Source organism: Delphinapterus leucas, chromosome 11 (assembly GCF_059928025.1).
Source record: "Delphinapterus leucas isolate spDelLeu-1000000601 "Yukka" chromosome 11, BTC_Dleu_Yukka2, whole genome shotgun sequence".
In the NCBI taxonomy this organism is placed as follows: domain Eukaryota; kingdom Metazoa; phylum Chordata; class Mammalia; order Artiodactyla; family Monodontidae; genus Delphinapterus; species Delphinapterus leucas.
The window spans coordinates 88,553,781-88,579,896 of record NC_143139.1 but is presented as its reverse complement, the minus strand read 5'-3'; the positions used below and the strand labels follow the sequence as shown (position 1 = coordinate 88,579,896).

Here is a 26,116-nt window from a genome sequence, read left to right as displayed (position 1 = left end):
AGAGAAACTATGAGAGGCTAAGAGAGCAATTGCATTTATTTTTCCACCTGCTAAACCAAGTAGCCCTGGAGGACCCCTGGGTCTTGGAGGTCCTCGGGGTCCACAAGGTTCACATAGCTGAGAATCTGCTGAAGATTTGACATCGGCCACAAGTAACAGGACAAATAAAGCTAAAATCCAGAAACCTGAAGCAGAAGAAAACTCAATGAAGTTTCAAATAGTTTGGAAGATGGATCAGCCTCTCTTAAAGAGACTGTGCTATAAATTTTGTCAAGTTACGGTTCACAGTTCCAAGAAATTGATGTTATTTTGGCCTTTAGTTCCATGAAATGCTACATGTATCAATGCTGTGACTCATACAGACAAGACTGGGAGGCACTTTGAATTGAGATGCTTTCAAGTCAAACACAGCAAAATCCAAGAAAATTGGCTAACTCATCCTATTTGAAACCCATGCTGCTTTTTCAATCTCAGGCAAACCCCAGAGTTCCTCTCTCATGGACTCAGAGCCTCCTGCCACGTGTTTAGCAGTGATCTTTAAATAATTGGTGTGACTAATCTTCTCATGATGATGAATAAGCACCCGATTTGCCTATGTGTTATTTTATATTGTCTTATTGCTTTATCTCTTGGATGGGCTTCGAACCTAGAAGATATATGACAAATCGTTCTTTGATGGTAAATGAATCGACAAATGCCAGATACTGAATTAGCCAACTGTTACTTCCCACCACCCTAAAACTTTTACTTAGTGCAGTAGCCTTCATTCCACTTTGAAGTACCAAGCCAATAAGATCAATATGCTTGCATTATACTAGCTTCTGTTAATGCACTTGTTATATTTTCTCCTTTAAGACACATTGAATCTTCTACTTGCCCTCAATAATCAACTTTTATGGGTTACAAATGTATGCAACAACTACAGAAATCTGTGTCAAGAAACACAATCAACTTTAACATGATTAATATGCTCTTGAAAGTAGAGTGCTTCTAACTGTTAAATTATCAGTCAGTAACCATAACTTTTAGAATATCCTTTCTAATTCAAGAAAGATATTCATCACTTTTTGGCCTTAATTTCTGATTCAAAAGATGCTCTTCCAAAGCTGAAGTTAACGTATGAAAGGCAGTATGCTAATTTATGGGCATATTTTTAAAGTCAGAGGATGTGGATTCAAATCCTAGCATTGTTACCTCCATTCTGGGCGACCTTAGGGCAGTCCCCTAACTTCTCTCCCAGCCACATCTATAGAAGGATGCTGGGAGCATCTGCTTGCCTTGTTTAATAGTTTTAAAGTTTCAAGAAGATATGTGCATATTCTTTGTCTGGAGTCTAGCAGGTACTTTATATATCTTTATATATGTATCTTTAAAATTATTCCTTATTACTTTTATTCTTCTTGCTATCTTACAGGGAGAGTGCTATTCTGATTTTAAAACCAGAGAGAATGTTAATTCAAAGAGTTTTGACAATCTATTACATGAAAACTAAGGATATATCTCAAAACAATTTAAAAACAGCTGTGAGGATATCTTGGACATTTTGACACATTCCATTGCTTCACATTTCCCAAACTCCTCCATGAAATAGTGGGGGGCTTGGTATCACATGCAATCATGTAGAGGAGAAACTGAGGCCTAGAAAAGGTGATGGCTGTACTTTCTCCAGGCTCTTAGTTTTTGAGGATGGAACCACCATTGAAATGCACATCTCCAGACTCTTGGGTGATTTGTTCTTTCACACAAATATGGGGCTGGATTGTCTATGTCTTGGTGGATATAAGTGGGCAACAACTTTTTTTTACAGTCACTGACTCCCCCATTCCATTCCTACTGATCCCAAAATAGATACACACACATACTCACACATACATACATACAAACACACAAAGGCCACACAGAGAATTAAATTAAAATCATACATTCAGTTGATTTTGCTAAGCTAAACTAGCATTATTCTAAAAATATAATGCTAGGACAATAAACTAACTGTAAAAGGAAATCTTTCATTGAATTTATTGTGATGAGGAAAGTTGATGAGGACTTTGTGGCTTAACTTACTTGGTGTCCATAAATGAAAATCCAGGAAAATGATTTCCTCTTGCCCTAAGTTCAAGACCCTCAAGAAAGAAGTAGGCATGACCTTCACAAACTATATTAATATAATTTGCATAAGTGACTATGTTTTGTTCTGTATTTCTTCATCATAAAGCTTGGATACAAATTTTCATCTAAATTTCAAAAACTGTCTTGATACCTACACCTTATTTCCTTCAGTCCTCATTTTAGGCTACTTGTTTTGGGCTTTGCTATAAGTTTTCTTAAAAAAATCTATACTCCTGTATTTGTTTATATTGTCCTATGATAATATGTGAATTCGGGCAAACTCCCACAAATTCTTTGTGGAATCAGAGGAAGTTTGAGAGACAGAGATAATAGAGTTGTGTGCAGGGGGAGGCAAACAACTAAAATGCTTTAAAAACACTGATTGGATATTTCAAACATTAATAATTAATAACAATAGATACTATCAAAAACATACTGTAGGGGCTTCCCTGGTGGCGCAGTGGTTGAGAATCTGCCTGCTAATGCAGGGGACACGGGTTTGAGCCCTGGTCTGGGAAGATCGCACATGCCGCGGAGCAACTAGGCCCGTGAGCCACAACTACTGAGCCTGCGCGTCTGGAGCCTGTGCTCCGCAACAAGAGAGGCCGGGATGGTGAGAGGCCCATGCACCGCAATGAAGAGTGGCCCCCGCTCGCTGCAACTAGAGAAAGCCCTCGCACAGAAACGAAGACCCAACACAGCAAAAATAAATAAATAAACTGCTACCCGCAACATCTTCTTTAAAAAAAAACAAAAACAAAAACAAAACATACTTTATATCATATCAGTTGATATTGTTGAAGGTAGGGAAGTAAACTCAGTTGGAAGATAATGAACAAGGATGATCAAAAAGGACATAAGTCAAGAGAGATCTGGAAAGGGAGAGAAAACAGCCTCAATGGGAATAAACAGTAAACACAGGGATAGTCACAGTGAAACACAATTGGGGATAAAATCAAGACAAAGAAAAATAGAAACGGAGACAGATACTAAGAATGGTAAAGAGACAAAGAAAATTTTAACATGTAGAGCAATGTATTATACTGCTGGTTTGATTATGAGCATTATAGTTTAAAATTTTAAAACATAATTGAAAAATATAATGGATTTTCTCACTCTCCATTGTTTTGTTTATTTATGTCATAATGACCATGGTTTAATTTGAATGGCTTGACATTAATTTCATATTAAAATCAAAGGTCAAACTGGTGTTATTCAAGGGTCAACTGTATTTACATTGCATTTACATTGTATTTACAACTATTTACATAGCAGTTACATTGTATTTTCATTTGCATTTGCTTCACTTGAACCCAAGGCAATATTATTCCCTTTACACATTCCCTCTATTCCCTTCTAGTTGGAAAAATTTAGAAGATTTAGTTCTGTTTCTTTCTTATCTTGGTCTAATCCTTGGAGAGCTTAGTCCCTGGAGGGTTTTTCATGAGACTCCCCAACTTGGAGAGTTCCTGGGTCACTACTTCTATCCTCATTGTCCCATAAAGTGACTAAATGGCTGCTCATGTATGAACATATTGGAAAATGCCTTCTGTGGGGAAAAAGCAGCTCCTGTGTCTTAATTTCCTTTTACTTCTCTGGCATCAGGTTTCCCCTCTAAACTCAGCCTTGTATCTTTCTTAACATAGCGTTAGCTTTGAAATGCTATTAAGGTGAATAGAATATCTGTATACGTATAGATAGATGTATATCTCTATCTCTATCTCTATATCAGAGACTGGATAGCTGTTCACCCAAACTGCTTCTCCTTTATCTTGGCTGCATATGTAAACTCTCTTCACCTTGCAGTTAGTAGGGACCATACAACTGGCTTCCAACCCACACAGTATCGGCACTCAGAATGGGAGCCACTTGAAAGACTTGTCCATAGATTTCTCCCATGTATTCTCATCCATCTTCCTTTCTCCTCTGCTACTTTGAAAGTGGAGAACCTAGAAGCAATGTGGAAGAAGATGCCCATCCACAAGAAGGAAGGACCTTGGTTCTCTTACCACTTGGAAGAGATTCACCCTTTTTTTCAGAAATACCCTTGCAGAATTTTTGTGAGCACTGTGTTCAGCTACTGAGATTCATAAGTGGATCTGTTATAGCAGCTATTGTCACTTTTTCTAATACAATGTTTTAAATCATTCTCATGTTTCAAAAACAGGAATGATCACAATCACTTACCCTTTATCACTGGAAAGGGAAAATTCCAGTTTTGCCTCAGCTCCCTTCAGCAGTGCAAATAAGCTTGACAGAGCCTATAGGGTGAGTAACAGAAAATTATTTACATGGAAGAATGTACAGAGAATAAGATCTTCAGGCACATAAAAACTCTGAAAAAAGATAGGATGTGAATAGGGCAAGTGGAGAGAGTACATTGATCACATTTTCCCAAAATGGATGAATTGGGGTCCAATGAACTCTGTTGCCGAAATATCGGCTTCCCTGTGCACCAATGCCGAACAGAAATACGGAGATAGAGATTTTTTTTTTTACCTCTTTATTAGAGTATAATTGCTTTACAATGGTGTGTTAGTTTCTGCTTTATAACAAAGTGAATCAGTTATACATATGTTCCCATATCTCTTCCCTCTTGCGTCTCCCTCCCTCCCACCCTCCCTATCCCACCCCTCTAGGTGGTCACAAAGCACCGAGCTGATCTCCCTGTGCTATGCGGCTGCTTGCCACTAGCTATCTACCTTACATTTGGTAGTGTATATATGAGGAAGAGAGAGAAGGCTTTATTTTTCTGCCAGGCAGAAGGGAAGACACAGCAGGCTAGCGCCTCAAGAACTATGTCCCCCGCTCCTTTGGGAATCGGAGAAGACTTTATACATGGGGCTTGCAGTCTTGGGTATATGATAAGGATCAAAGTAGTGAAGGTCTTGCATTCTTCTTCTTGCATTATTTCAAAACAGTCACAGCTGGCAGTCAGGCAGCCTGGTAATTGGGTCCCTTTGTCTCTGGGTTATCCGCTTGCGATCCTTTTTTCTGAAATGCAAATGCTACAAGGGGTGATTTGCTACAAGGGAGTGTAGGATGTAATTCACATAGTGCTAAAGAGTAATAGGTTAGCTTTGTGATGTACAAATCTAGTTACAGACTACAGATTAGTAACAGTTAAAAAAAAAAGAAAAAAACAACTAGGAGTGATTAACTCTTTCAGGCCAGGTTATGTTTCTTCTCTAGCCTGTTCACTGTTCCCTTTATTTTCCTTGTTCTCAAGACAGGGAAAACTTCATTTCTATTTTTGCTGCAACAAATTCCCCACTGCTAGTTCATTTTCTCCATATCAACGGAGGAAGGGAAACAGGCGTCATTCTTGTCTTGCTAAGGACAAAGCTTCAGTTTTCCTCCACTTGACAAACATCAGCTGTCCGGCCCAGGGGCCCATCTATCTCCTATTTCAAATCCCCCCCTGAGAGACGTGAACCCCAAGAAATCTTTATTGGGAGGATGAGGGACGATGGTCTGTCTTCTGTAGCTTCTTCAGGCTGGCATGGGGCTCGTAGACCCTACCTAGTTGGGGTCATGGAGCTCTTGCCCTGTCTTATTAAGGGCCCCAGGGTGACTTCTGTTGTTGTTTTGGCAGGATCTGTTCTGAGAAATGGCTGGAATCTCTGCATCACCATTATCTTGATGTGATCCTATTGTAATCCAGAAGAGACAGAATTTAACAAGTAGTTTAAAAAAACAGAGGCCAAAGATTAGTAAAAGAATTACTGTAGCTGGGGGCCCATGCAGGATTAAGAGCCGTGTTACATTTGGTAGTAATTTTGATCCTGATCTAGATAGAGTCAGCGCTTGGGTTACCCTGTCTAAAGAAATGGAGCCATTTGGTGTGTTCATATATATAATTTTATGTCCTCTTCTATTAGCTCAGTGTGATTGATGTAGGTGTAACAGACCCTTTTAGAAGTATTTGGAGGAGTGACAACCTAAACATTAATAGACAAAATAGATCTCATTTCTTTTTAGGAGAATAAGCCTGAAACCCAGTCTAGGCCTGGCACTTTGGGGAGACTTGTAGCCAGGTAGCCGGTTATCTAGTTTCATCAAAGTAGGTGTTAACCTTTGATGTGGTATTAACATATAAATAACAGGAGCTATTGGTCACTACATGTGTTTTCTCTTTTTGTTAACAAATGATCTAAAGTAATTTTATCATCTAAAAGTACAACAGTTACAAGAGGAGACCTTTAAGAAGTAAGGTTGCACTTACCAGCTGCCAGCAGACATGGTTTTGAGAATGGCTGGTGACATCCCAAATCTAACACAGCTCAGAAAACTCAAGTTCTTAGCAATAAAAGGACTTGCCTCAAATCACACCATAGTGTCACCGTTAATGAAGTGTTTCTCTAGGTATGAGAAGATGCAAGAATTGGGGCTCATAAAATCTTCTCCTGAAAGTATTTAACTCTCTGAAGGCCTGTCCTGTGAGTTTTTCCCAGAGCACAGAGGGCCTCATTTCAGATCTCCACCCTGAACTCCTTGTAGGGGGTGTTGAAGGTCGCCAGCTACAGCACCTCATGATTTAATCCTTGTAGAAGTAGATGGCAAGTGTCAGTTTTCAGTCAGCAGGGCCCCTTTATGGTCATAATTTCAACCATGGTTTGGGGCATTTCATGACCATTTTGTCCCATGTTGCTAGGAATGCTCATTCCCAGGTCTGGCGAAGATTTTGCTGATAGGCCATTCCATGTGCTATTACTGGTCTAGGCCTTTACTCGTATCCAAAAGTCTCCGGACTACCAGTCTTCCTAGTCTCTTATGGTCCAGGACAATACTCCCTCTTGTTGCTTCTTCTCATATCTAGAGTTAGACTACTGCAATCATTGATCTCACATGAAACTATACATCATCATTTTATCAGAGGCTCAGTCACACACTTGGTAGCATAAGAAACAATAATTTTTTGAAATAGGCAGAATACAAATAACATAGCTGGCAGTATTAATAAAGTCATAAGTAAGAATTAAGCCAAGAACATCCATTGAGTACAGCCCAGTGTATCCCAGGTCGTCTGACTTAGTCTCTTTTGTACCAATCCCTATTCTTCAGGGAAATTATAATTGGCATTGTCCACAAGGTACTCAGCCCAGTTTCCTAGTGTTACTAGACAGATTATCCTTAGTATGATTTAATTGTTCCCAGCATAGAGGACCCTTTAAACTTAAATTACCATAGCCTGGTGTTAATTACATAAATCCATCCCATAATTGTGGGAGGCTTTATTCCTTGGCTGAAATTTTGCTTATTGCTCTGATTGAACTTTGAGTAATAGAGGAGAATTCATATTTATGGTTAGGGTCAGAGCAGGCATTGTTAATTGGTCGGGTGAGGGGATCTCATCTAGTAATATCAGTAGTAGCCTGAACAAGACTATAATTTTCCTTTTAAGATAAATTTCCTAAGAGTCAACCAATTAGAGCCTTGGAGTGGATAAATCCACTCAAGTAACCCAGAAGTACTAGACATGGGTAATTGGCCACAAACCCAACAATTGGACGGATTTTTAAAACGAGCATAGGATCATGCCTATGATAGAAAAACATTTGATTCATATGCAAAGGTCCAAGAAGTCGAGAAAACATTATAAATGAGCAGATGAGTCAGGTCCAGGACCTTTGGTAAGCTGTCTACTTCTGATGTTGTCTTTTTCTCATCCTGGTGTGAGTGTAGCTTCTCCTCTGTTTGAGCGTTGTTTTAAGGTGATTTTGAGGTCACCCGTCCTCTCTATAGGTCAGTCCAGTGCAGGGGCCCTTTGTGAGTGGAAATTAATCCAAGAGTTAATTCCCTTTAGTTTTACTGTGTATGAGCTAGTTAAGAGTGCCTGATAAGGGTACTTCCATCCAGTTTGGAGATAGTCCTTTAAATTATGTCTTTTCCAGTATGTATAATCCCCTGGTTGTAGGTTGTGGGCCATCTGATCTTCATCCAAAGATAGATTACTGAGATAAGCTTTAGATACAAACTTAGAGTGTCCTTTAATAATTCAATTAAACTTTTTAGCAATATAACATAACAGCAAGGAACTATCTGGGAAGTGAGTCTTGGTAAACACAGACCTTAATTCACAAAACTAGAATTTAATATTCAGTAAAACATAATTTTTTTACTTCATTGTGAGGGCATTAACCCTGCAGCCAGGGAAGGCTTTATCCCATCAAATAAAAAATGAGGTTTGCCATGGAGCTGGAAAAAGCCAAGCAGCAGTCTTGGATTTTCCATAGCCCTGCTTGTTTGACAGCTAATGTTTACCCATTTTAAATTCCCTGATTTAGGGGTAGACTGTTGTTATGTTTTAAGGACATCAGGATGGCAAAAGTCTGACACTGAGGGGTTAATTTTTGTAGAAGCAGAATGAACTTTACCTACATGTGCCATAATCTTCACAGATCATTGTGAAATAATACTTATTTACTTTACCAAAGTAACAAAAGATTTTAAAAGCAAATGTAAATCACTTAAAGGCAAAGAAATTTACATAGTCTGTTATTAAAGCAGCATTCCAAGAAAACTTTGTTTTCTTAACAGAGAGGGAGAACCAAATTTCAGACTGGTCTCAATAAACTTGGCCTGATGATTTATATAACTGTAATTGATCATATAGGCTTTTTGCTTGCTGAAACTTTTATAAGGAATCTCAGACTGAACTTTTAAAAGACCTCTCAGGAAAGTCACACTAAGGGCTTGTCACAGATTTCGCTTACCAGATCTAGGTGAATTCCTCCCTTTTCAAGGTCCCAAAAATACCTTGAGATTTCTGTACCTGTTAGTGAGGTAGCCTTCCTAATTTATCTGATAAAGGTGCTGGGGACCTAAGAGTTTCCAATCTCTGGAGGGAGTAGATAGAGAGAAAAGATAAATGTTTTAATTTTACCCATAGGTGTAAATTACCAAGTTGCTGTAAACCATAAGTAGCTTGAGGAGAAGAGCTTCTTTATACCCAGTTTAGCATTATGGTCTGAAAGTCAGAAACTTGTATTTATCCAAAAGTCCTTTTTCTTTTTTTTTTTATTATTAATTAATTTATTTTTGGCTGTGTTGGGTCTTCATTTCTGTGTGAGGGATTTCTCTAGTTGCGGCAAGCGGGGGCCACTCTTCATTGCGGTGCGCGGGCCTCTCACTATCGCAGCCTCTCTTGTTGTGGAGCACAGGCTCCAGACGCGCAGGCTCAGTAGTTCTGGCTCACGGGCCCAGTTGTTCCGCGGCATGTGCGATCTTCCCAGACCGGGGCTCGAACCCGTGTCCCCTGCACTGGCAGGCAGATTCTCAACCATTGCGCCACCAGGGAAGCCCCAAAAGTCCTTTTTATAAATCTTGAAGAGGAAGCATTTTTGCAAAGGCATCAGAGTGAAACCGTAAGTGTCTATAATGACAAAAGACTTAAGGCAAGTTTAAAATCTGATTACAATGTAATTAACAAGGTAACTTGGTTACTGTTGTAACATATGACACTTAAGATAATAACTAGAAATATGACTGATAACATTTTATCAGGACATATTAGAATTTTTTTGGAAACTCCATATAATTTCTAGAATATTTATATTAGTAACAATTACCATACAATATAACCTAAGAAGATTTATTACACATTTGACAATACTTCCTGTGTACTTTTAACATAACCAAATGAACCAAATTAATGTAATATCTCTCTTTGGGATGTTTTAGGGGCCCTTTGAAGCACCCCAAAGTTAGCTAGAGGTCAAAGAAACTTCATCACAATTTGATTTGGGAAGTTTTATCAAAAAAATCAAAAGGGTTTAAAACACTCAGTCAGATAAGATCATACATCACTGTGAAACAATAGTTATTCACTTAGCCAAAGTAAGAATAAAAGATTTTAAAAGGGGCTTCCCTGGTGGTGCAGTGGTTAAGAATCTGCCTACCAATGCAAGGGACACGGGTTTGAGCCCTGGCCTGGGAAGACCCCACATGCTGTGGAGCAACTAAGCCCATGCACCATAACTACTGAGACTGAGCTCTAGAGCCCACAAGCCACAACTACTGAGCCCACGTGCCACAACTACTGAAGCTCACACGCCTAGAGCCTGTGCTCCTCAACAAGAGAAGCCACGACAATGAGAAGCCCACACACCACAACGAACGGTAGCCACCGCTCACCGCAACTAGAGAAAGCCGGAGCACAGCAACGAAGACCCAACTCAGCCAAAAATAAACATAAATAAATAAATAAAATTAAAAAAAAAAGATTTTAAAGGCAAAAATCAAACTAATCACTTAAAAGGTAAAGAAGCTTAAAATCTGTCATCCAAGGCAGTTCAACGTCTTAAGAAAATTTTTACATGCATAAAACTCCTTTCTCAGGGTCCGCTTTCCACAAACTTTTTTATCACTTTTCTGTATCCATCACTTTATTTTCCCATTCAGAGACAACCACCTGTAAGTTAGACCTACTTCCTTTTCTCTTAACAAACTGTAATTCCATTCCTCATACCTTCTTTACTAAAAACATACATCTTACTTTCCTTAAGCAACCATGAACTGTCCTTTATATCAGCACTCTGTAGATTGGTAAACATACATCCAAATAATAATTTTTGAAGAATGTGCTTTCTTATAGAAAATATCTCAGTGTGGCACCAAACACATTTTTTAATAGTTCTAAACCTTTTGTTTCTCTGTAAAAGGAAGCTAGTGTCCAGTAATTAATGTTTCAGTATCTTATTTTATTTGGAAATGGCTTAGTTATTTAATAAACTTCCATCCTTTAATTTAAGTTAGCACAACTCTAAATTTTCAAGTTGTCGAATATCTGGAGAGATCATTCTGAAGTAAATATGCCTAAAACATAATTATTCCTAAAAAGTTCACCCAAAGCTCTTATCTCACTTGCAATTTTTTTTTAAAAGTTTCTTCTTATCGAGTTATTTTTATTGCTGACAAATTTGTAACAAATATAATAAGATCTTATTTAGTTTATATTAAACCTAGGCACAATGAAAGTATTATACTTAATGTTGATGGCTGGAAAGACATGTCTATATTAATTAGATCAAGAAACTTAAACATTAATACCAGGTATTAGGGACTTCCCTGGTGGCGCAGTGATTAAGAATCCACCTTAACGGGTTTGAGCCCTGGTCCAGGAAGATCCCATATGCTGCAGAGCAACTAAGCCAGCGCGCCACAACTACTGAGCCCACGTGCCTAGAGCCCGTGCTCCACAACAAGAGAAGCCACTGCAATGGGAAACCCGAGCACCGTAATGAACAGTAGCTCCCGTTCACCCCAACTAGAGAAAGCCTGTGCGCAGCAACGAAGATCCAACACAGCCAAAATAAATAAATAAATAAATTTACAAAACAAACAAACAAACCAGGTATTAATTTAATATTGAATATTTCCCAGTTCATGTGAACCTAAAATTTGTTTAATTTTTCTTATATTTAGAATTGTTTGATTTGTAAGTGCTTACTTTTCTTTTAAGCCAATTAAATAGAGCTCATTTACAAACTAACCTCAGTAACATTATTCAAAGACAAAAATACATACTGAGACATACACATATATCCAGACAGACAGAGATCTCATAGTTTCCACTTGAGATTTAAAATGTCTCTTTGCCATTTTTTGTTTTTTTTTTTTTTTTTTCTTGGCTTGAAGTTCTATTAATTAACCCAAGGCTGAAGTCTCAGGCAAAGTGGGCTATGTTTGTAGCTCAAGGACATGATAAGAGTTAACTTCAAGCTTTGTCCTAGGCATATTTTTGTTCTCTCAGGGTCAGAATTTTGAAGAAAAGTATTTTAACAAGCTAGCTTTTTCTAATTGCACATGCAAAAAGAATTCGTTTTGCAATTTTAAGAACAGTTTTATTTTAACCAATTTTCTCCAGAGTCTAAAGAATATTGTGGCCATACTGTCAAAAATCATCTTTCTCTTTCTGTGGTCATGGTTTCATAGCTAAAATTTAAACCAGATAGGGCAGATTGGCTGATAAAATGTTGTCCCAACAGGGATTGTCCCTCTGGGGAGGTGGGGGTCTTCGTTTGGTCAGAAAAATCTGAAGGAGTGAGGGAACTTGCAGGAGTGGGGGAAGCTTGGTTCCTCTCTTCCCCTGAGAGTTGGGAGAAGTTAGAAGAGGATCATTTAGAATGTCAGGAGAGTGTTGTTTTTTTTTTTTTTCTGATTCTTCAGGTCTTTGATTATGGAGCCACCTAGAGTAGGATTATAATAAAAGGGGCATAAAGTCCTGAACATAAGGGAACCTCAGTCCATTTTTCTCATCCTGTGGCAATAAAGATCTAATTGTAGGAGACCCATTTTCAAGCCATTTTTCTTTGTCATTGGATCATAGCTATTGGTCGACTAGTCATTTAAAATTTTCCGTAAGTGTTCCCAGGTTGGGGTGGAACCTTAGAGGAAGCACTTCCCATTTTGGCTCCAGCACTTGGTAACAGACTTTAGACGTTAGACGTTAGTGCGCTCAAATCAAAACATAAAACTTCACCTCTTCAGCTGTGTCTCCCCTTCTGCCTGGCAGAAAAATAAAGCCATCTCTCTTTTCCTCCAAAATCTGTCTCCGTATTTTTGTTCAGCATCGGTGCACAGGGAAGCCGATATTTCGGCAACAACTCTAGTCGGGATGGTATAAATAGGAATGGCCTTGGTCTTGAGCATGGGGTTGTTTGAACAAGTTAATTTCCTGATTCTGATAACATCTTTCAAGCCCCAGCTTTAATGAAAGCAGAAATGCCTTTTTTTTCATGCAATTATTTTTTTCAGAATGGGGAATGAAAGAAATCCAAGATTTCAGAAATTAGAAACTGGCTTTATTCCTTTTCAGGCTGCAGACTCACATGAGGCTTAGTTTCAGGGACGAATTCAGGAAACCTGAGAAATAGATAGTGACTTCTGCTTGCTTTGGTTTCTCAGTTTCAACTTCTGCTTCTAGCCACACCTTGTCCCCCTTTTTCAGAAGCATAATTATAGCACCAGAGATATTAACTTACACTTCTTTGGCGATCAGATCCTTTTCCAAAACTTGGCTTTGGTTCGTCATTAGCCAAACCTTCACCTTGCAGTGGCGAAGCTCTACATCAAAGTCGAAATAGTAATTTCCAGGAATCCTGCAGGACCTAGGAGGAACACAGAACAGTCTATGAGAAACTGATACCTTAGAGGAGCGTGTATCCTTCCAGAATGCACTGGTGGTGGTGTGATTTCACACACTGAACTTGAGATGCACTGCTCTGCAAGTTGTTCTGTCTAGACTCTAACATCTAGAGTTTCAATTCCTGTCCTAGCTCCCCCTGTGCTATCAGAGTCCTCAATACAGTGTCCCGTACTTGCTCTATTTTTGTCTGGCATTCCTGGATCCAGATGCTGAACCTTCCCTGGAGCGAAGTCTCGAGGACTGCTATGCTATACTTAGGCCAGTACTGACCACTTCAGGACTGTTGCAGTTTTGTATTTGGTGATCCTTATTCAGAGCTTGGAAACTTGAGCTTGTTATCCACTAGCCACCCTATCCCTGCCCCCCGGGGAACTTCTTTCACTTTTATCTGAGCAAGCTATGCATCAATCGGAATGTCAATTTTCCATTAGCCTTCCTGTGGGGATTAAGATGCTACCTTGGTTAAGAGTGTGAGCTTTGGCTTATAAAGGAAATAGTGTAGGTCATATCTCATCCCTGGTCAAGTTTCTTAACATTTGTAAGGGTCCATTTTTTCATCATCCACAAAAGCAAGTCATGATATATACTCTCATTGGTCTGTTCTGGAAAAAAGTTAGCATTAAATATTATGTTTGCTCTTATGATTATAACTGCTGGCCTCTAAGTTTTGGACTGTGATCTATGCTCCTAATAAGATTTTAGGATAATGTCATAATAAAGAGGCAGTGTCAAATCAATCATTTTACTGTACTTTTTCTTTTCCCCTTACTTTATGGGTCTGCAATTTACTTCACGACACTATTCTTGAATACAAGAGCCTGGGTCTCTTATTTTCAGGAAAAACAAACTTCTGAATCACTAAATCTTAGACATTTGATCCTAGGATAGGGGCCCATGGATATTCAATGACAATAATGGCCCTATAAGAAATTTTTCAAAATATGTGAGATTCTCTGGGGGATGGGGGAGCCTTTGACTCAGTCTTACTCAGCTGCAAGCAGCAGTTTATAAAGCCTCCCCATTCTGAGTGGTTCTTAAACTTTGGCATGCATCAGATTCACATGGAGGCCTTACTAAAACACAGATTGCTCACCTCCAGAGTTTCTCATAGACTAGATCTGGGGTAGAGACTGAAATTTGATTTTATAAGAATATCTCATGTGAAGCTGGTGCTGCTGGTCTGTGGACAACACTTGGAGAACCTTGACTCTGACTCATCCACTTTGAGCCTACACAGCAAAGACAAGCAGCACACCAGGGACCCCGCGTTGTAACCAGGGGGAAGGATCTAGAGCATAAGCATACCCAGGGCTTACTGAGTGCCAACTTTCCCATAATATCTGGACTTGGTACAGTCTTTGTGATCAAATGCACACCTTCTCATATAGTACTATGTGCTATAAGGTTCCACTAGCTCTTTTTTTTCCTCTCTTAACTAGAAAGACTGTCCTGATGCCTGATTCCACCTCTGCAACTATGAGTTCTCTTGACATCTCCACTACATTGACTTACCCTTACGGAGCAGTGTTGCCTTAAGTAACAACCTGGGTCTGGACTTTTAGGTCAGATTCCATAGTCTTCATAAGACCTGTGGTTTGGGCTAACGAACACTCTGCTAAAGAAGCCCTTTGTGCAGTCCATAAGTTTCCCCAGATTCTTTCTATTCTTACTTGCTATCAATACCATGAAGATTATGACATTTTACCCAAAGAGAAAGGGGGAGGGGAAAGTAAGAGACAGAAGAAAAGGCTTTCTTACTTCTAGGACCTGCAACTCCAAGAGGCCCCAGAGGTCCAGGAGGCCCTGGAGGTCCATAGCATCCAACTTACTCAATGAAAGTATTTGCTATCAGAAGAGACATAGTGAATCTCCACACACCTAGAACAAGAAAGCAAAGAGGAGTTATTTGCTTATGCAATCTGTGTGGGTAGAATTAAAGCTTGGTCTGTCAAAATTATACATTGGCTCTGGAATCAGACATACTTGGCTCCAAATGACAGCTGTGCCACTTATCAGCTAATTGAGCATGTTAAACTCTACAGTTTAGCTGGCTCTTTATTAATTCCTCTGTTCTGTTATGAACCACCAGACTGAAATCACTACTCATTTACAAATGCTATTTCATTCAATATTATTTATCTCCTTTCTTATCCATCTCTTTATCAACTGAACATAATGAACACTTAATAAATAACATTGGCCTATTATATGAATTATTATTAACAGAGGCTCCGAGGTATTGCCAATTTTGCACAGGGCACAATACTAGAAACTTTATTTTTTAAATCAAATTTCCATTTCAATTATATAAGAGATTAGTTCTTGGCCCACAATTACAAATAAGAAAATTGAGATTCAGAAAGTTATAATGACCAATCCAAAACCAGAGAGCCAGAAAGAAAAAGGGGTAGGATCTGAATCCTAGTCTGAGCCTGGACCATTATTTGAATGAGTTAATAAATGAATGAATGCCTATACTATATGGTCCTGCCCTTTCCCGTCCCCAGGTGCTCAGCCTTAGATCCTTTAAAAAAATTTACCCTTATATCCTTTTTGTAAACATGCCTTATATTTAAGCAAATAACAAAAAGCAGCCTGGACTGTTTGTCTTTTATTTATGTATTTTTCCTGTCCCCCAAAGCAGAAGCCCCTAGAAATAATATGTAGAAAATTCCACGATCAACATTGGAGGTTTCAGTGCCCTATTAAGTCCAGTTATTCCTAATCCACCCTCTCCTAGGGACCAGGCAACTGGACCATCCCTTCCTGCAGCTTCATCAGGTCCCTACCAGTGATTCTCAGGCAAAGAGACTTAGTTCTTCTTGGGCTGGCTTCTCCCAATGTGAAGGACCCCTGTGTTACTCCAGCTGTTAAATCTGAAGCAGGGGCCCCTGTTAGCACCCCACTGTAGCAAGAACTTCTTAAAGGTTTGAAGTCACCTCTTCAATATTTAAATATTTTCATGCAATCCAACCTGGGTTCACAATAAGATTAATGTTCAACCACAAGCAGGATTTGAGGTCACCTACCCTGACTAGCTCCAGAGTTTGGACTAGGAAGATTCTAGAATCCTGGTCACCCCGCGAGTTTCTATCAGAGATATCTCTTATGGCAATAGCTCTACAGGTAAAACCAAACCTCAAGGGTGTGATTTTCCTTGCTCCTTTACTACTCTTTGAATACTTTCTTGCTGTATCTAATCTCAGATCAGGAGGCAGTGAAAGCAAGCTCCTGGATGAGAAATCTGTGTAGGTCAAAGAACTGGGAACCGTGAGAACTTAATCACTGGGGACAAAAACAACCATTATTTGAAGTCCAATGTGTAGTATACACAAGTTAGTGTCGTTAATGTTAATACGTGAACACCACATAGGAAAAACAATGTCTGTCTAGCTATTATTATTACTCATGCATCATCTCTTGAAATCGCCATTACAATACCATGACTACCATGACTATTTTTTACCTGGCTTTTGTTGATTACCCCCTCATCATGCAGGTCACAATATTTCTCTGTTCTCTGTGTACCACTTACACATTAGTGGACGAATCCACAGGCTCAACCAGACTCAGGTTCAATCCTTTTGACAACACTACAGATGGTATTATGTTTCTTTTTGTGATATTAGTAGGTACTGATGCTAGGTGTCCAGATCCATTAATTCATTGCTGTTTCAAAACAGTGTTATTCTATGTTCTATAATATGTTTTTTCATGTATTAGTTGGAATAACTTGATAAAGAAAGTCAACTCTTTGTCTACTTTTTGATTGTCTATGATCTTTTTCATTTGGTAGTTGGAATAATTTGATAATGAGACTCTACTTTTCATCTAGTATTTGGCTACCCAGGGGTATAATTCATATAAGAAAGGCAGAACAAATGCTTGACTGTTTTTCTTTTATTTGCCAGTTTTATTGATTTCCTTTCATCCTCCAAAGGTGGTGAATTCATTTTGTTTGCTTTTTATTTTATATTACATTAACCAAAGCCCATACTTTCTTCAGATTTCCTTATTTTTTTTTTCCTAGAGTCCTTCTTCTTTTCCAGGACTCCATCCAATACACCACATTGCATCTAATTGTCTGTCTCCTTTAGGTTCCTCTTGGCTGTGGTAGATTCTCAGACTTCTCTTGTTTTTGACAACACTGACAGTTTTCAAGAGTACTGATCAAGTATTTTGTAGAATGTTCCTCAACTGAGATTTGTTTAATATTTTCCTCATGATTAGAGAGTGTTATGGATTGGGGGCAGGAAGACTACAAAGGTAGAGTGTCATTTTCATCACATCCTATCAAGGATACATATTATCCACATGACTTATTCATAATAAGGAGGTCCAGTGGTTAGGACTCTGTGCTTCCACTGTAGGGGGCATGGGTTCGATCCCTGGTCGGGAAACTAAGATGCTGCATACCACGAGGTACGGCCAAAAAAAAGGGGGGAGTCTGACTCAATTTTTTGATGGTTTTTTTTTTCCCTTTTTTATTCATTTTTTTGTGGGGGTTAATTTATTTTATTTATTTTTGGCCGCGTTGGGTCTTTGTTGCTGCACATGGGCTTTCTCTAGTTGCAGTGAGCGGGGGCCACTCCTCACTGCAGTGCACGGGCCTCTCACCGCAGTGGCCTCTCCCGCTGCGGACCATGGGCTCTAGGCACGCGGGCCTCAGCAGTTGTAGCTCGTGGGCTCTCGAGCGCAGGCTCAGTAGCCGTGGTGCACGGGCCCAACCGCTCCGTGGCATGTGGGATCTTCCCGGACCAGGGCTCGAAGCCGTATCCCCTGCATTGGCAGGCGGATTCTCAACCACTGCGCCACCAGGGAAGCCCCATTTTTTGATGTTTGCTGATAGTTTTTAAGCCTCATTCCTCCCTTTTCTCTTCCTGCTTCACATCTGGGAAAGCTGATAATAAAGTCCAGATGCTCCTTTCCTCTGGTGCTAGTGGGAGGTACAAACCACATAAGCTTCTCCACATGCAGCCACACTGTCTTGTTTATTGTAGCTTTATAATAAGCCTTGAAGTTGGGTAGCCTGAGTCCTCCAGCTTTGTTTTGCTTCTTCAGTATTGTGTTTCTCTATGTCTTTCACCTTCTATTACAAACTTTAGATCAGTGTGTTGATACCCATATGAGAAGTTACTGGGATTTGGGTTGGAACTATGTTGAATAGATCAAGCTGGGATGAATTGACATCTTAACAATATTGGGTCTACCAATGCATGAACATGGAATATTTCTCCATTTATCTTCTTTGATTTTTTTTCATGGCAGTTTTGTAGTTTTCCTGATATATATATTATACGTATTTTGTCAGATTTAACCTAAGTATCTCATTTTTTGGTACTACTGTAAATTCTACTGTGTGTGTGTGTTTTTTATTTCAAGTTCTGAACGTTCATTGGTGATACAAGGGAAAACAACTTTTTTGTTTTTAAAATGTTATACATACACAGTCATGTCTTCTGCTAACAATGACAATTTTACATCTTTCTTCTCATTCTCTATTCCTTTTATTTCCATTTCTTGTCTTAGCATCCAGTTTCTGACCAATAAGTATATTGCTAGTTGTAGGTTTTATAAAGATGTCTTTGATCAAGTTGAGACAGTTTCCCTCTGTTCCTACTCTGCCGCTGATATTTTGTTGATACAGTACTAGAATGTTTGTAGTGAGGAGGCCCCACTTGATGAGTTGAGAAAGTGACCATACAAGGATCACCAGTGACAAAGACCACATGTTCAGAGACTGAACCTTGACCCGTCCAAGTAAAATCAGCCAGATGTATATGGATGGTATTGCCTCATTGTGAATATCAACTGCAGCAACTTCTCTCTGGTTAAAAATATAACCAGGACATTGGCCTCAGGAGAGACCAGAAGACCAAAAACTTAGAGAAATCAATTCTGCAAGTCATCTAATCTCAACGTGAAAATCAAACCAAGTGAGACGAAAACAAGATAGCTGAGAAGTCGATTTTCAGGCTTCCTTCCAGAATATCAGAATGCTTGGACCAAGAAAAAGCACCCTCTCCATGGGAAGTCTTGGTAAGCGTACCCACTCTTAGTTACAATAATGAATTAAACCTCTGATATTACTTTCCATTACCCCTCCTTCTTTCACATGGAAAATATTATATCAATATATCTACCCTGGGAGACCATATTCTCATAACTTTGTCAAAGGTATAGATTTTATTTCTGCGTTACTGCTGGTGAAAGTGGGTAGGAATGGAAGTCAAATGGTGACCGTGAATGATGTCATTATTATTTAATTACTCTCAGTTACGCAAATTAGTACAGAGGACTTATGAGAGAATGGCAGGTGGTGAAACATCCCACATATGTACTTTTGAAATATATATTCAGCTTTAGTACTCTGATGCCCAGAGTCTAAGTCATCAGCATGAGACCTGTCAATACCTGCCAAGGCTCTTTCCCTTCCTCTATATTTGCCTCTGATTCTGGCGTTCATGTTTTATCACTATAAAGCTGAGTGTTTCTGTGCTACCTCTTGGGTTGGTTTGTTTGTTTGTTTATTTATCCTTTAATTCATCTTTTGTCTCTTTTCTATCTCTCCCTCCCACACATTTTCTTACTATATTATGTCCATGCTCTCCTTTACCACCCTTACTGTTTTACTAATAATAGTAAGATATTAAAGTTTACTACTGATTTCATTCATTGTATCCAATTTAAAAGCCAAAGCTATTGTATATGTTTCATCTCTCTATCCACTATCCCCTCTCTCTCCTCTATCTCTGCTTTCACATTAGACCATAGCATATTTGAGTTATCCTACATAAATTAATAGGACAAAGTAGAAAAATACAAGCAGGTAAAAATTAGGAGTAGACAAAAGACAAAAAGCAAAACCATAGTAAATGGTCAATTAAAGTGCAGATGTGTGCACCTACCCAGTTTTAAAATTTTAGTTGGAAATATGAATCTGACTTTCCTAGGGGCAAAACAAAACAGAAAACAGGTCCCTTATATAATTCACATTGTCCATAATGGGAACTATGCATTGTCTTTGGGGATGTGCAATATGGATAGGAAAAAATAATTTTCAAAGATTTCATATAGGAACATTGCATGAAATAAGTCAACCGATTCTTTAATAACACCTTCCAGTGGTGGTTATATTTTCTAGTCAGCTGAAGTATTATTACAATATGTGCTGAGGACAGTGCTATAACATCTAACAAAAACCTATTAAATATACTCTTTGTTGTAGTACGCAACCTGTATTGAATGATTTTGTGTGTATGAGAACTTTCTGTTTGAGTGGTGAATGGGTATATGTCTGTGGATGTTTAGTTGGGGGCAGGGGGTGTGGGGTATACTTTAGACTCTGAACATACAAGGAGTTCCCCACTAATCTCCAGTCATGTGAGATCCTAGCCATAATTAAATGAAAGCACAATCACCTAAGAGTAAACAGAAGAATATTCCAGAACAAGTTCCATCCTGTAAAACAGTCTCAAAGGAGTCCAAATACTTCCATCTTTCTGGACCTCAATTTTTTCTTCTCTCCAATGAGGAATGTAATATTGAAACTCTCCCAAACTCACAGAGGGGTCTAGAAAATTACAAAAATAAAATGAGGGCTATGCAAGTGCCTGAACACTTGGGATTTTCTCATAGCCATCTTAAAATTATTTTAAGATGCCCCAAGGCTTTCATATGAGAAACCATCAATAATTTCTAGTCATAAAGATGCTCAAATATGTACAGTGTTTTCATTAGAATGTAGAGAGTAGGGGCCAGGGGCCAGGAGTTAATATATGGGGACTGTTTGATGTACCATGCATCATGGCAGGCACATTTATTACATCATACTCTTTCATCTCTAAGAAATTCTGCGACTTAAGTTGGAATTCATAGCACCACTGTATAGTTGAGGCTGAAAAAGAGTTTAGTTAATTTCTCCAAGGTTGCACATTTGGGAAGTGTCAGAGCTGGGATATGTGAAATCTTGTCTGACTTTGAGAAACAAATTCTTGGGACTTCCCTGGTGGTCCAGTGGTTAAGAATCCGCCTTCCAATGCAGGGGACATGGGTTCCATCCCTGGTTGGGGAACTAAGGTCCCACATGCCGCGGGGCAACTAAGCATGCACGCCACAACTAGAGAGCCTGCATGCTGCAAACTACAGAGCCCACGCACTCTGGAGCCCACATGCCAGAGCTAGAGAGAAGCCCGCACCCCGAAACGAAAGATCCTGCATGCTGCAACTAAGACCTGATGCAGCCAAAAATAATAAAATAAATAAATATTTTTTAAAATTCTCAGATTTTTCTAATAACTATTTTATTGACTTACTTTCATACTTACTTACTTGACTTACCATTTTGTAAGTCATCAATGGGATCAGAAATTAGAGCCAATTTTATTACCAAGGATATGATTGGTGGCTTAGTTGTCTTTTAAAGCAAGTATTAAGATGATACCAAAAAAAAAAAAAAAGGGCTTCCCTGGTGGCGCAGTGGTTGAGAGTCCGCCTGCCGATGCAGGGGACACGGGTTCATGCCCCGGTCCGGGAATATCCCACATGCCGTGGAGCGGCTGGGCCCGTGAGCCATGGCCACTGAGCCTGCGCATCCGGAGCCCGTGCTCTGCAACAGGAGAGGCCACAATGGTGAGAGGCCTGAGTACCGCAAAAAAAAAAAAGATGATACAAAAATTAAACTTGTAAGGTAACATTTAGGACCACTCTGCTACAATAGTTGATTTATCAGGACAGACAGTGCTTTCAGTCTCTGGGGACAATTTCCTCTAGAATTTGTATGTATTGGTGACCTATTGTTTTAGATTTAATTCCATGTCCAGGCTTTGCTTTGTTAATGTTGATAAAAGGATGTCAGTCAAGGAAAATGTCTACAACCTAGATATATTCAAAGAAGAGCAAACGTCAGAACAATCTTATATTGGGAGTCAGCCTTGTGCCTTCACTGTGCTAGATACTTTATTATATTATCCCAACCCTATGCTACCCTCTTAGATAGGTGTAATTATCCCCCAATGTATAGGTGGGAAAACTGAGAGAAAAAGAAACTAGGCAATTTCTCTATAGACACAACGTTAATGCTTAAGTGAGTGGACTTCAGATACCAAATCATCACAACTAACACCAGGTACTGAATGTGACTGCCAGAGACTATTTCTAGGCCGCAGAGGCATAAGTTGGAAGAAGCAACACCAGATTCCAATAGGAAAGATCAGCAGGTCCCTTTTGCCTTTTCTGTGCCCCATCTAGGGAGGGTTCAATAACATGGGATAATGCCCTTGGAACGTTCCGAACCATCTCTGACCCTAGTCCCAGCATTGATGTGGATGCCCACAGTAATGGATACTCCTTGGGATTGTGAGGGCTTGCATCCCTTTGACGGGGTGGGAACATGATCCTTCAAGAGCAGCAGCAGCATTTTCCAGTCTATGTGAACTTTTCCCGTTACTCTTCTGCTCTAGGTTTCTGGATTTGGGCCCTGCCCATAATATCAGTCCCAGCTGATCTCAAGACTGAGGGAAATTCTGAACCCTGTGAACCTCGGGGACCCCCAGGACCCCCAAGCCCTCCAGGCCCTTTGGGAATGGCTGGTTAAGAAGGTGAGAGATTGTTTTCTTTTGCTTTTACTGTTCTTTCCTTTCTCTCTTTGGTTGTAATGTCCACAGACCCAGTTAAACTCCTAAATGAGCCTGATAAGATTGCTGAAGCAAGACATTTCTTCTTTTCAATGCCTATGAGTTATTTCTCAACTCTGATTATGCATCAGAATGTCAAAACTTCATCTGAATCAGAAACTTGGGAATAGATGCAAATTACCCATATGTTTAGAAAGCTCTCAGGATATTTGATATACCACTGGAGTGGAGACCCAAAACTGTAACTCTGGTTGCTATTCATACACAGCATGCCATGGGGCAAGGACAAAAATATATATTAGGTTCATTTAGTGTATGTATAAAGAAATGTGGGAGAATTCTTATGGGGAAAAGTATCTGTAGCACAAATTCATCCCCATCCTCTCACCACCTTGCTGAAGAGCAAACTGGGTTTGAGGCAGTTGGTTTGTACTTCGAAAATATCTCCAAGAAAGGGATTCCATCTGCATACTACTATTTACAGTAGGTTAAACCATTCAAAATTGCTGTTTTGTGGGGCAAAATCAGGGAAGTACTGACCTGTAAACATTTCAATCTAATATACATAGAGAAATTGGTAATGGCACAGGTGACACATAGTCAACTATGCAACAAGAAGTGCTCCCTGAATGAAGAATTAATGTTTGGCTGGAGCTCAGTGGGAATTCACACACCAATACTGCAGCTCTTGGCTAGAGACCCAGTGTTTTCCCACTAGTTAGCTCTTCCTCTAGAATTGGAAAAACATAGTAAGTTCTAAATTGAGATACGTTTTGATTCACATGGTAAGAAAGATCACTCAGCTACACACATGCACATGCACACGTGCACACACCCACAAACATGCAAACACAATGTGAAAAATAACTCGCTTGTAAAACATTTAGAGACAAATCTTTTTTGCTAGATTAGAGAAAATGGTTGAACCTGGTGAATTTCGAGAGCATACCATACAAAACATGCATGAATACTCAGTTTGTTCTTTAATTTTGAAGTTCAGTCATGTATTTGGGAGAGTAAGGTAACTTCGTATTCTAAAAAAGACATCAGAGGTGCTTATATGCTTGGTTATCAGTCAGGATAACTAGCTTGAGAAAATAGCTTGAATAGCACTTAAGTAGATGTACTCTTACAAATATCATAGTTATTTCTGTGCAGTGTGGCAGCACATATTTCACACTGAAGCAGTGGTGATTCCCACAAAATCAGGGGCAAGGTGGTATCATGAAAAGATACCAACAGGCTGGGGATTAGATCACCATTCAGCTCTGAACACTCGCTCTGCCACTTGGATACCTGAGGACAATGGTTTCCATCAGATTGACCTTGTGTACATCATTAACCTGAGCTCCACATCCAGGGATTCCGATTTAGAAGAAGCAGAGTGCAGCCAGGGCATCAGTGAGCCTTTTGAGCTCCACGGGTGACTGTAATGCTTACATGGGTTTCAGTACAACTGATCTGTGCTCTTCTGGCTATAACACAATATGATGTCTGGATTTTTCTGCCTCAGTTCCTACAGAAAGTGGTCCTTAGTTATACGGTTTATAATAAAGAAAACATATGGTTCTGCCTCTGGGATAAGTTAAGAAAAACAATTCATGCACTTATGCATTCAGAAAACATACTTTGAATGCTAACTACAAGCTGGGCACTCTAATGAGGCACAGGCATAGTCAAGGACACAAGTGCTTAAGGAAGGGGTTACAATTCAGTGTGGTAAAAGCTATGACAAAAGTTAGCACTGGATGCTATTCCCACAGAATAGAGAAAGAAACTTTAAAAGAATCTTTAAGATCATAAGTTAAAAAGGTGGATGGGAAGGAGGGAGACAGAAGTACGCTGATCATAAAATGCATGAGTTCAGAATTATCTCCTTCCTTTGTCTGTATATCTTGTGTAAAGGTCCTCAAGGTCATCCAGGAAAAATGGGACAAAGAGGGTCACCTGGAGCTACTGAGAGGTGCCCATGGCCACCAAAATCTGCCTTTTTCGTGAAGCTTAGTGAACCTCTCCCAAAGCCCTTCCAGCCCGTTGTCTTCAAGGAAGCCCTGTACAACCAGCAGGACCACTTTAATCTGACCACTGGAGTGTTCAGCTGCACCACCCCTGGTGTGTACAATTTTGCCTTTGACAATGAGCTGTTTCAGAGATCTGTGAAGATAGGACTCATGAGGAATGGCATCCGGGTCAGATGGAAGCAAGCCCAAGCCAAAGACAGTCACAAACATGCTTTGGGAACTGTCATTGTGCAGCTGGAGAAGGAGGACAAGGTCTGGCTGGAATCCAAGCTGAATGAAGCAGAATCTGAAAAAGGAACGACTCAAATTATGTTCTTTGGGTATTTGCTTTATGGAAATTAAGATGGCTTGGTGTTAATAGCACTCCTCCCTTCCTCATGTAAGTCTAAATTAATGAGCATAATTTCCCCTCTCACATTTCCTACAACATCATAGAATGAAGGGAAGTCCATAAAATTGAGTGCCCCATTAAGAAAAGTGAATTTGACACCAATCAAAGAAACATAAAAACAATCCTTGCCAATGGTAAGTAAGTGAGAAAGGCTTCTGAGAAGTCTATTCAAGTGAAGGATCAACTGAATTTACTCTTTGGCTCTTGGCTTTTGCCCTTTGTCCTTCCCTTTTCTTCTTCCTTGGTCTACAGGTATAATAGCAGGAGCTGCAGCAGCCATACTGTGATCATGAGAACTAAAGCTCAATGCTTTTTAAAAAGTAGAGCATATCCTAAATTAAAACTGCACATAGGGCTTCCCTGGTGGCATAGTGGTTAAGAATCCCCCTACCGGGCTTCCCTGGTGGCGCAGTGGTAGAGAGTCCGCCTGCTGATGCAGGGGACACGGGTTTGTGCCCCGGTCCGGGAAGATCCCACATGCCGCGGAGCGGCTGGGCCCGTGAGCCATGGCCGCTGGGCCTGCGTGTCTGGAGCCTGTGCTCCACAACGGGAGAGGCCACAGCAGTGAGAGGCCCGTGTACCACCAAAAAAATAAAAAAAATAAAAAAAGAATCCCCCTACCAATGCAGGGGACACAGGTTTGAGCCCTGGTCCAGGAAGATCCCACATGCCACGGAGTAACTAAGCCCATGCGCCACAACTACTGAACCTGCGCTCTGCAGCCCGTGAGCTACAACTACTGATCCCGCGTGCCACACTACTGAAGGCCGCGCGCCTAGAGCCTGTGCTCTGCAACAAGAGAAGCCATCACAAT

General features: G+C 39.8%; 1 protein-coding gene across 1 annotated transcript in view; it reads right to left on the bottom strand.

Moving 5' to 3' along the window:
- LOC111187866 (protein HP-25 homolog 1-like) overlaps nt 1-26,116 on the bottom strand; it is a 72,803-nt gene that overhangs the window by 2,312 nt on the left and 44,375 nt on the right. The window contains 2 exon segments of the mRNA XM_089921597.1: nt 48-185; nt 20,164-20,204. Of these exon segments, the coding sequence (XP_089777723.1) occupies nt 48-185; nt 20,164-20,204 (179 nt within the window).